The sequence below is a fragment of the Acipenser ruthenus genome, chromosome 24, assembly GCF_902713425.1.
Source record: "Acipenser ruthenus chromosome 24, fAciRut3.2 maternal haplotype, whole genome shotgun sequence".
Lineage (NCBI taxonomy): Eukaryota > Metazoa > Chordata > Actinopteri > Acipenseriformes > Acipenseridae > Acipenser > Acipenser ruthenus.
The window spans coordinates 6396717-6409387 of record NC_081212.1 but is presented as its reverse complement, the minus strand read 5'-3'; the positions used below and the strand labels follow the sequence as shown (position 1 = coordinate 6409387).

Genomic DNA, 12671 nt, shown 5'->3' with positions numbered 1-12671 from the left:
AAAATGGAAGGCAGATCATTGTCACCATCAGTGGGTTGTTTTTTTTAGGGGGTATTTCACAAATGTGGAGTTTGAATGTCTGCTAATTAGATCACTTTCTGGTTCTTTTTCTTCAATATTTGTTAAAACAGCAGTCAGTCACCAGATATTTGAGGTTGTTGACAGAACACCCGCCTGCTTGCTGTGCCAATTTGCATTGATATTAAACACAAATCAGCAGGCGCCGCCCAAACTCCTCTTCCTCTTGCCAGGAATGCGAAAGTGTTTTTACCTGGAATGATGCGTCATATAAGATGGCAAACATGATGCCTTCTATTAAACTAATGTCACTGCAGGTGATATTTGCTAACAGAATCACATTTTATATCTACAAACTTTTGGATGGCCATTAAGTTAATAGCAGCAATAGTTTTTGCATGTTTTGGGATGATTTTTGTGGGAGACCAGGAGGTACAGATGTAATATTACCATATTGCATTAACAGTGAAATGATACAGTAGGTCAATTTAATGGTAAAAAAAAAACTGCTGTAGAGAACAGTCTTTAAATATATAACATATAATTGTTTATCGCTGCTCTTTCCTAGAAGAGGGAGTGTGTCACTGCTTGCGTGTGTCTTTGGTGTTGGTAGAAACAAAGCCATACTGTTAAAACTGATACAGTAATTACAGTTCTGTAAGGCTCTCCTTGCTTGCTACCTGATAGGCCGTGGCAGGCTCTTTTGTGAAACATGCTTTTAGACAGGCTGATTAAGCAGAATAACATGGACTGTATCTCTGGTAAAAGCAGGGTGCCTGTCAGTCAGAGCAGTAAAGGTGGGGTGGTGCTGGCTGGGGGCGTCATTTCTGTCTCTCTGGAACCAGCCCCAGGAAAAACATCCTTTTTGTGTTTTTATATCGCTGTGTACCTTGTGGTCCCCAGCAGGTGCTAAACGGAGAGCCGTGTATGTAATTAACATTTAAGAGCTAGCAGCGCAATTCCCTGCTGGTGAAGCAGAACATATCATTGTCTTTCTTCCCTACTTGCTGTGTTTTTTCACTTGTTTTTAAGCTCGTATGAAGTAGTAAGTGATGGAGAGATGGGTTCAGTTCAGGTCTCTGTTCACTGGATGGACCTAAAATCTCAGAAAATCGTGAACATATTAAGAGCCATTAATGTAATTTATGCAGTAATTTTTTATCACATTTTTTTAGTACATTAGCAGCCCTTCCATTAACGTACTGGTGACATCCTTATCTTGGAACATAGCCAAAGTAAATACAGTACAAAGTGTGTTGCACCTCCACTAATGCTGTTCTGTTTAACTCAATAATGCAATACAATATCATCTAAATGTACTGTACAGACACACATTAAATGAAAGCCTTGTTCACTCCTGCTTGTGACTGTGGCTCACATTCCAGCGTTGAAAGAATTGTTCAATCTGTTTTCTATTTCGGAGTCTCAACAAGCCAAGAGATTTTATATCTGTATAAACAGTGTATACATTCTGCTGTTCCTTAGCCAACCATTTCATTCCAGTACAGTGGTATAGGAAAGCTGGCTTCACTACAGTAAGGAACATTTCTATTTCTATCATATTTAATGTTGAAGGTCATCATTTTATAGTCAGTTGGAACTGGATTGAACTGCATACATCACCTATGCTCTACCATATCAAGAAAGGACAGAATGTGGTAACCTTGTTATATACAGTGTATAAATGTACAGTAGAAACACTAAAACTAAGTAATTCCTTTGACACACGTTTTGATGAGAAGTCTCAATGTCCTCTTTTATAATTCATACATACTGTATGCACAACTGGATCTAGCTTTGCTAGTTCTGAATAAGTCCTGTTTGTGTGAAACAGAGCAATGCTTGTAAATGGAGGGAGTTTGAGTGATTTGGCATACAGCCAATCAGGTTCTTGCTCAGATTGGGGTACAGTGAATACTGCTAGGAGGGGTTTCATACTGTCAGAATGAGAATGACTATTGAAATCTACAAATCAATTGGCATCGGTCTCAGTGAACAGCGAGAGAGAAGTGACTGCGATCCCCTAACTAACATGACCGTGCTCTGTCTCTTGTCAGTAGATTTGACAGCAGTGCAACATTCCATAAGCTACTGAAGTGTATCTGGATTTGCCATTTGAAAAGGGCTTGAACAGACTGGCATTACTAAAATTGAATTGTGTATTTGCTGCCCACTACATAAATGTGGTGGTTTTTTATTTTTTTAAATGGGTAAAAATGAGGGAAATATGTGAACAGTTACCATAGACTCCATTTTACGAACCCATTTACTTATTATATGTTAACAATCAAGAAACCTGAAGTATTATTGGCTTCCTATTCACCACCTTGCCATGTTCCTGTCTGGATTGCCACACCACCTACTCCACACAAATTGTACCTATTCCCCAGGTGTGCTGAGGGCCCTTGTGAACAGCAGGCTGTCAGGTTTCCCTGCGAGAATCCAACGAAACGCATCAGGCAGTTAGAGGATGTCTCAGGCTGGCAGAGGGGCGTGCATAGCATGAACAGAAAGACTCGCCAGAACATGACATCTCAGAATGTGAATTCCACTCAGGAGCCACTGTACTTACGTAGTATTTGTCGTCATCTTCGTTGTATGCCAATTTTACCACCCCATAGGAGCCCTTGATGGTGAGAAAAACAAACAAACAAAAAAAACCCACACATTTTAGCATACGTTTAAATAAATAGCTTTTACTTCATACTGCCTCTCCGTCACTCCTAAGGGGTACATTATTCTTTAGCTTTTCTGAACACGTTTAGGGTTTTGACTCTCTGCACCCATTTTATTTTATTTTCAGCTCTGTGCGCTCACTCGGGCTGCTCTGCGTGCGTTACTAACATTCTTCCTGAGACCTGAATGAAGCTGCTTGCAGAGGGAGAGCAATCATGACAACAGTGCATGCATGGAGAAAGCTGTTCAGGGCTTGTGGGACTGGAAACTAAACTAATTGGTCCTTCTGGTGAACAATTCAGGATTTTTTTTTTTTCTACCCCACCCTCAGCTTTCCACTGGAAACAAACCCACATCACTTGTAGCTACTTGAAGCTAAGTTGTCTGTGACCATCTGGTTTGGCATGCCGCTGAACATTCATTAATCATGGCTCTTTAACAAAAAGTAGAAGGACAGAAAACCATCATTGCTCCCAGAGCCTCTATTGTGATACAGAGTGCCTCCGACAGCTACAAGGAAAGTGATCCTTCTGCTGACAGCAACCCCCACAAATGTTCTAGTCCAGATATAGATAAAAACAATTTATGCAACCAACCTTTCCAATTTCATTTTTCAGCTTGTACTGGTTCAGCTGTACACAGTCCTGGAAATTAAAGAAAAAGTCAAAGCATTAGAAAGCATTTTCATGTGAGAATGGAAGAGAACAGCTCTCAATGGATCCATTATCAAATCAAGACTAAAACCTGGGACTAAACACGTAAACAAATTGGGCTGCAGGTAACCACTTCCAAATGATTTTATTAGGTTGGAATGCAGGGTGGCTTTCAAGCCAACTGAACTTGTCATGCATTCGACTATTGAGGGAAAAACTTGGTTGATGAATCATGCAAGAGAAGAAGACTCTAGATGTGCCACCCTGGGTCACAGAGGCTGATGTACTGTAGCTGCATTCGTGTTAAGGAGAGATTCCAATGTCGATTTTTAAAAAGCAGCATTTCTATACGGACATGCAAATTAGCCAGCTGACTTTATAACCCGCTAAAATGAACAGGCACAGGGCAACAAAACCTTAAGAAGAACTACTAAAACTACTGGAACCTGCTCACTCTCTGGAGCCCTGCAGCAGCAAGCAACATTAACCAGCCTCCCATCTTCCTCTGCAATACAAACCCTTGATGTATCGGGTTTTCCAGCTTTGAAAGGTTTAATAAAATCACATGCCATTCCATCAACATCTTGACTGCGAACACAAAAAGCATCCAGATTCCAATTCCCATTCACTCTTTCATGGCTCTCTGCCGTCCTGCCCTCTGTAAGCTTGCCACTTGTTCTTATAAATCAAACCCGAGCTGGATGACAACTTTCCTCTTTCTTTAAGCTTGACGGATTTAAAAGGCAGCTGCGGGAGAGGGAAAGATTTGGTAAACTGAACCGCTCTAATGAAAAGCCGGATATCCACAAACAAAACGAGTGATGACAGGAAGGAGAGTTTATTTCTTCTGTGCACATACACATGCAAGCTCACATTTTGTGTAGCTCATGGCGTTGCTTTTCTTAAACGCAGCGACTGGCACTTTTCCAAAACTGCTTGAAACCCAACCAGTGCCATGGCTTAAGTGCTAGAAAAGCCCATGACAAAAGATGCATTAGAAAAGTGAAAGAATGGACTGCTCATCTAGCTGCCTTGAGTAACTCTCTGGTCCTGTTCTCCTGTGCAGAGGTATTGGGACCTTGGTTCCTTTGTGATTGATTCCTAGAATAAAGTGATACACTGGGACTAATTTCTTACCTCTCTCAAAAGCTGTATTTGCATATATGGCAAGAGATGAATCAATGATTCATTTAATAATAAATTCACTTATATGGAAATGAGGCACAAGGAATCTCGGAATGCTTTTATTCATTTACTTATGTGTGTAAACCAGAAATCTTGCATTCCGCATTCCTTACTGTGCTGCACAAGAAATCAATCGCGGTGTGAAAAATCTTTTAGTTGGAGAGGCTGTGAAGATGTTGCAATGTGATTAAAAGGCAGCCTCAGGGGAGACTCTAAAATCATCCGAGAGAGAGCGCTGCCCTGACAAGGCTGCTCCTGTCATGCAGAGGGACTCTTCAGTTGTGCCGTTCCCTTCAAAATCACAGAGCTGCATCCTCTAGACCAGAAAGATCGTTTGTTGCCCAGTCAGTATGTGACTTTGTTTGTTTTTTTTGAAGTGACATAAGAGAAACAGAAAAGAAAGTGTTATGGTTAAAATATTTTTACATGAGTATTTGTTTAATTCATGCGATTTGATTTATAAAAGAAACAGCATTCTGCTATTCTAAATAGAATAACATTGAGAAAGGGTGCATGAAATGAAATGTACATTTTTCACTGGAGCAATGAAGCGCTTTCCTTCTGTTCATCGTTTCTGCCAATGTCCGGCAATCAAATAATGAGTACGTTTTGGCTCTACTAGCATCCATGTCCATTAAGAGTTTTCTATGACTTGTGAGTCTATTGAGAACTGTTCATTTGACGTAAAACTAGCAAGAAGCTACTCAAAACTGCTCCTTCTTGCTACCTGCTTAGTTTTGTACAGATACAATCCTTCTCAATTAGAGCTTGCCTCTGCACCTGCTTCAAGATGGCATTACTGATCTCTGATGTGTGTGATTTCATGGCACAGCTTATGCCACACATTGTAAATCTGCATACAAATAAAAACCTATTAACATCATCGTCTTAACAGGGTGCTAAAGATACCTGCAGAGTTACTAATATCCCAGTAGCTCATTCAAATGAATTAATTTGTGTGAAGATCACAGTGCTGGGGAGCTGGACTGACACTAACTACTTCTTATTTAATGGCACATACCATTTGAAGTCTCCTGCTGTAATGTCTGTCTGCAAATGTTTTAATTATGAATAGGATATGTGTGAGTGTCACTGGAGTTAGACAAGTCTAATCTGCGATTGAATAATGGGCTGGCAGTATAACACGTTAATTTAAGTCTTTTTTTCAATATCATTATGCTAAATATGGGAATATTTAAATTAGAAAACCATCAAAGCTACTCTCCTGAAAGGTATTATTTTAATGATACACAGTGGCGGATCTAAACACTGCACACATTTTATTCTATATTGTTATCCTTGGGATTTCTCCCCATGGGCGATTTTAATTGAGAAATACTAAAAGAAGAAACGTAGTCTTCAATTGAAGATCAAGAAAAACATTGACCTTAAACATTTGTCCTTGAATGAAGTTTCTTTTATTTGTAAATGTATCTCTATTGGAGTGTTTAATAGTTACTGATGATAATTGTATTGACCTGCTTATTAATATTACTACATACAATAAAATAAAGGTTTATACATTGTAGGACGGCTGTATTAAGATCCGCCACTGTTTAGACTGTTAAAATAGACCCCAATTACTGGAAATATAAAATTGCAACAGTCCTAGTCACTGATGTAATTCATCTTTTGAAGAGTGAAGCAAATATGTTTGAAAAATATTTCAGAGACGTGTTTGTTACGTATCGCCCTGGATAAGGGCGTCTGCTAAGAAATAAATAATAATAATAATAATAATGTATTGCACAGGCCCCAAGTTTCATCAGCTGTACTGCTGGTCCAGACTATTTGCTCCGGATGAGTGGGGGCTCAGGGTATCCCCCTTCCTCAAGAACATGTTGGACAATGACTAATCTGACCTGAATTATAAAATTACATTGAGTCAATACAATTAAAAAGAAAACAACAACAACTCTGGTTAATTAAACATTATTGAATTCTCATCTTGAATTAAGAGCCCTTCAGTGAGTGGAGTGTACACACAATCATATGCTGATAATGACACATTTCAGTTTTTTACATCACCCGAACAGTGATCTCACACAGACGTTGTATTTTGTGGGTTGTAGAATGACGGTTGTGGGTCTTAATGTCAATTTGCGAGTCTGACCTGTGTAATGGGGGTCACTTGGGTGGTGTGTATTGATGCTGCAGCAGTCATTCAAGCAGCCATGCTTACAGAAGGTAAATTGATTTTATCCTTTACTGGTTTATCACATCAAACATCTGCTTCTGTGTCTGAGGTCTCTGAACAGATAATGCGTGGGTTATTGATGCTGTCGGGCTTCCCGACTCATGATAAATAGGTTGCAAAACTAGCTGGAGAAAAGCAAAATGTCAAACTCAATAGTGATCCTAGAAGTCCTAAAAAGAAACTATGTATTCCATGACAGGCGTTTCTTTCTCAATGTCTTATGCTTATGAAGGTGTTTGGCATATAAGCTCATGTTATTATTATTATTATTATTATTATTTGTTTATTTAGAAGACGCCTTTATCCAAGGCGAATTACAGAGACTAGGGTGTGTGAACTATGCATCAGTTGCAGAGTCACTTACAATTACGTCTCACCTCAAAGACGGAGCACAAGGAGGTTAAGTGACATGCTCAGGGTCACACAATGAGTCAGTGGCTGATGTTAAATATTGACTCCCATAGGAGTAAAATGTTCAGTATTTTCTTTGTGTTTACATTTTTGTTACAGTGGAGCTTTCAGATTACATTCAGTACTTCCTCATGTTGCAGGTAGTAGCATGATCCTGCCTCTTTAGATCAGAGCTGCTAAAGGTTACCTCGGAATGCATCACAGAGTCTTGTAAGTATAAGATGATTATGTAGTAGACACAGAACTGAAGTCTCAGGTGTATCAGAAAATGATCAGTATTTATGGTACCAAGGTCGGAGCAAGAAGAACCTGTTAATTCCAGTGACAAACAGCCATGTTGAGGTGTGCTGTGGTAGTGAAAAGGCCACTCCCAGGGTTGAGAGGATTAACAGGTTTCATCAGGCTGATAAATCTCTGCAGTGATCACGATTATCACATGTACGTGACCATTCATCCCCATCGTGGCCGGTGTTCAAAACCAGAGCGATCGGTAACATGACAAAACAGGACAGGCTGGGGGCAGGGACATGTACCTGTTACCTGGGATGTAAGCGTAAGGCAAGGACAGGGCATGGTTAATAACAATCTAAAATGAGCCTGAGTGGAGACTGTGAAGAGGACGGACGCTGCAAGTGTGACGAGGGGGGAGGGAGGGGGGGGGAATTGACATTGCAAGGACATTGGTGGGGGGGGGGCGGGAAGCATTTTCTGGAAAAGCAGTACTTCTACCCTGAAGAGGCTTCAATTGCTGGAGACTTAAGTACATTCAATGCCACTTGAAAAGGCCAGTAATTCTGTCTCTTTGAGCAGCCACAGAAATCACTGTGATGAGGGAAAACCTGAGGCAGTCTTGAATATCTTAGGCTTTTGCCCAGTCAAGAAAGTCTAGTGCAAAACAGATTTGGCCGATGCTCAGCACTGGTTTTAGGTGGGTTGTATAGATGAAAAGTCAGTGATACTGGTTTAAGAGCTGGCTACACTGGTTCAACATACAGTCCTTTTACTGTAAACTTTGACAGCACAATTGAATATTGTCTACAGTGAAACTACATAGCTCTTCTTTGTAAGTGGCCCCTTTCTCACATTTACCATGCAGGGTGTGTTGCTGAAGCATCATGTTTAGTGAAACACATCAGAAGGACACACTCAAATCCATGCATATCAGCTGTACTTGCAGAGACAGATTACAATCAGTAGGTGTCTTGAAACAGACCATGATGTAAAAGGTTTCAAATGAGGAGAAGTATTTTTTCAGAAGTCATTTTTTCTCGTGATGGCTATAGCCTGACAACTACGGACAGTACAAATCTGATTAACAGTGTGCCTAGTAATACTTTTACACAGGACCAGCTGAGAACAGGTTTATTTACAGGACTGACCTGAACACTTGTATTAGAGAATTAGTCAGGTTAGGGTGGGCACTAGATCTCTCTTGGTATTTCTCTCGTACTGTGTGCATGAATATTTCCCTTGAAGGTCTACATCCAAGTACCTTGGTGAGCTGAAGAGATCAGACACTGGAGACACTTCTATTAATATATTTGTTTAAAGAAGACAGGCATGTATATATGGATCAACTGTACAAGTTACTTTGAGTTAATATATTAACTGACCTTTTATATACCTGTGATCTGTTATGTGTTAAAGAACAGTACTTTAATTTCCTGACACTTTCCTGTCACTTGTTGCAGCATTCTGTGTTATACTTATTGTTACAAGCATCTTTTCAAAAATAACTTGCTTGGGGAATATTTAATCTTCTGAACTTCTTACTGAAGCTCCCTTCCATCTCACCCCCACTGCAGTGCTCTGTTTCAGCAGAAGAGATGGTCAAGAAGGACTTCAAATGACCCAGAGTGTATTCAATACACAAACTTTTATTGACGTCTTTTATAGACGCCCCCTCCTCCTCCTCCTCCTCCTCCTCCTCCCTTCCTGTACAACCCAAAGCTGTCTGGCACTCACCTGAGAGTCTGAGATGGAGATGTGCTTTGATTCGATGGTCGGCCTGCGAGCGACTCTGGGTGAGACATGGGAGTAAGGCCCTGTCGCGTACGGGCCGAAGCCAGAGCCTACCGCGGCGTTGTTTCCAGATGAGCGCTCCTGCAGAGACAGCTTCCTGCTGGACAGGACGGGCCTCCTGGCGGCTTTCTTGGCAGAGTTGCCCGTGCTGCCATCCCCATTGTTCATCCCGTTAGCCTGCAAGCCCTTCTTCCCATTAGAAAGCCCGTCCCCAGCACTCATGTTGATGGCTGCGACTCTGTCTGCAAGCTCAGTCTGGTGCTCAGAGTCCATCTCCGCAGAACTAGCTCTTCGAGGGGGATCGTCAGTCTTTGAGGACATCAGATTGGGGATAGTGCAGCAGTGTGGAGACGGGGAATCCTTGGAGCAGCTCACATGAACTTTAGCCTGTCCAGGAGCCTGCTTCGGAAAACCTGCACAGAGCTGCAATAAAACAGATCTTGATAGTGTGGGTTGCACTGAAGAGGAGCTCAGCACAAGGATTTCAGATGAAGCGGATGTCACATATACAGCAAGTGAAGAATGAATTGATCATGCTCTGGATAAGCTTTACTAATAAATAATCTGTTTCCAAAGGTGAATCAATCAAATAAATCAGTACAGGTCAGGCAACACACAAGTATGTATTGTATTCATAGGTAGCATTAAAAGCATCCCTAACCATCAGCTGTGGAACATGTCAGTTCTTATGAGAGTCAGAGAGCTGGATGTTGCTCTTTTAAAAAGGCATTTAAGACTAGAATCCAGGACACCCTCCTTCCACATCCCAGTTTAGCAGCTAACAGTACTTGCTGAGTAACAAGTATATTTTAACAGCATCTATATTACCTGTGTTCCATTGCCACTTAAAGTACATAAATATTAAATATTGATTATAATCTTAAATTGGAATGTACCTGTGTGCCTATATCTGAAATTACCTCTATATAATGTAAAATAATAATACTGTGTATAAAATATCATTTGACCTTAACTAGTGAATGGAGTAGTACTTGCACAGTAACTAGGTACCATGAAATCGGTCTTTTTCCATAAATACTGGCTACAGTATTTGTATCTCTGCAGTACCTTAAATGTCATTTCAGTTCAGCATTGAAATATGGGGTCCTATTCGCAAAGTATTATCTGCTCACTGCTGAAATCTAAAGACACCTCTGCACTAAGAGCTAAATCAAATTACACGTCTTTTCAAACCAACCACTCTTCCTTCACTGCGCAAGGGAGTTTGCTGTTGCAGTCAGTGCAACCGAATACCAAGATTACAAGGCCTCTGCCTAGCAACTGTGAAAATCTATTGCTAACGATGCAAGGCAGACACCAGAATGAAATGCAATTACAAGAATTCGCCCACAGACACGGCACAAATACACACACTGCACAGCATGAACACTACGTGACCCCTGCAATGTCAGGGCCCAAGTAAAAGGAGTATTGAAATTCTCAGACAATTCAAGTTCCCACTCATGATTTCAGAATATATTTAAAGCGCAAAAAAGTTTTTAAACCCCTTGTTACTTTTGAAGTATTAAATTCTGTGTATAAAATCTGCAATCAGAGACAAATAAAAACAATCTAAAGCATCTAGAGTTCAAGTATTAAACTCCAGTCTATTGAAGAACCCTGCCAATCAGAAGCTGAAAGAGATTGCAGGGGGAAAAAAATCATAAATAATACAGCGATTCCTTTAATATTTAAGCAATTTTTAAAAAAATTGCATCATTTGCATCATTATCTTGTTGCACAAGGAGAGGTGCGTTTTAAAAAAGGTAGGAATAACATGAGGGCTGTAAATAAATAAAGAGTTCATTTATAAATGGGGTCCATACTAAAACGTGATACGTGATCTTTTGACTTTTGTCCGATCTGTTACAGAGATTTACAGGATTAGTTTCATGGTGCAGATGCACCAAAAACAGTAAGTTATCATAAGCACGCGTGTGTGTGTGTGTGTGTATGGAGCGGTTTGTATTTGGTTTTATTTCCCAAAGTGCAAGACACTTGTCCCACCAAATACCAGACATCCAAACAACCATATGCTAGTATTATACTCATTTCTTCAAAAGATAAAAATACAACCACTTTGTTCACAATTCATCTGATAATTCCACATCGGGTTAATTTGTTTTTATGCTGCTGTAAATATTTGATTTCAGATTGCTTCTAAACAGATTTCTTTCCCCTGACATGCCCTAAATCCAATAATCTTTCACATTACAGCAGCTCAGCTCTCTCCCTCTAACAAAAACCTCAGGAGTGCAGTCACATCATAACCAGATTTTTCGTTAATGAAAAACAAGCTGTTCTTTCAATATGCCGCCACATGTTAAAAATAAAAACGGAAACGCAGCTTAATCCAACCAGGCTGCAAGGCTTTTCATGGTTTTATTTTAAAGCTGTCCTTTAGTTTTGGTCATGGCTCAGAGTATGTTGTCTTTACCAGTATATTGCTGTAACATTTTAGATAAGAAACACTGATGCACTTAATCTGTTTAAATAAATACGCTTCAGTAATTAAATAATGAGACAGTCTTAGTTCAGACTTAGTCTGCATATCCATTCAAATACTAATTTCCACTCTTAAAAACCAAGTCAAACTGACAGTGCTTGTCATTTTGTCTGCATAAAAACTGTATAAAATGCTCAAGAAGCCTTGTAACACTACTTTCAGCAGTCTCTGAACTTCTCCACCTATATATATAAGGCAGGATCTTGCATCAAAGGGGAATTATTTGTTATAGCACATAAATCTAATGTTATTTTCAAAGGATGACATCACAAGGGATGTATATACTGTAATGAATACTAAATGTTAAATTCCTTTATTCAAATATACAGTAGTGCACAAATGTATCAGAACACCTCAGGATTTGTCTTTGCATATCCTTTCTATACCTACCTTCATGAAAACCTCTGGGTGTGAGAATTTACATTTTTGGTCAGCAAATCGGTCATATTGAAACAATAGTCACTGATGTGAAAACGTTAGACCACTTTGTGCTTTAAATTAGGCATCTTAGGCCATTTGTGGCTATGTGTTCCTTTTCTCTTACTATTCTTAATTAATTGAAGTCCATCACTAATTTGCCTATTTTGACAATGTTTCAGTTCCAGTACATGGATTTCCTCTGCACAACAAATCAAAACTACAGAACAATGCGGCGTTCTAATAAATGTACATTTAGCTATCCCCTGTACACCTGCTTAAACCTTCTTCACAAGTATGAAGCACTGCCTGTGAATGAGTAACCCTGAGCACTGGAGCCATGGGCTGAAACATGAAGACCACGTCACAGGGGAATGAGAGGTAGCCTTCATTAGGGAAACCATTGACACTGGAATTCAGAAACATCCACCAACAACATATTTGTGAACATACAGTACACTTCCAAACAAAGTTTCATTGAAATTCCCCAGCCCAGTGTTGATGAAAATGTGATTCTAAGCAGTTCTGGCCATAAACAGTTAGCCAGGACTCTTCAGCATATAGGGGTCTATTCTATTGATCTATT

At 39.9% G+C, this 12671-nt stretch overlaps 1 protein-coding gene across 5 annotated transcripts in view; it reads right to left on the bottom strand.

Annotated features, from left to right (window-relative positions):
- The window catches only part of LOC117429186 (calcium/calmodulin-dependent protein kinase kinase 1-like), a 62184-nt gene that overhangs the window by 24596 nt on the left and 24917 nt on the right, over window positions 1-12671 (bottom strand). For all 5 annotated transcript variants that reach the window (XM_058998226.1, XM_058998224.1, XM_058998225.1 and 2 more), the window contains exons 2-4: window positions 9106-9585; window positions 3291-3338; window positions 2591-2644 (exon numbers count right to left, since the gene is read on the bottom strand). In XM_058998226.1, coding sequence (XP_058854209.1) covers window positions 2591-2644; window positions 3291-3338; window positions 9106-9483 — 480 coding nt within the window. In that variant the 5' untranslated portion in view covers window positions 9484-9585. The remainder of the gene's footprint in view (window positions 1-2590; window positions 2645-3290; window positions 3339-9105; window positions 9586-12671) is intronic.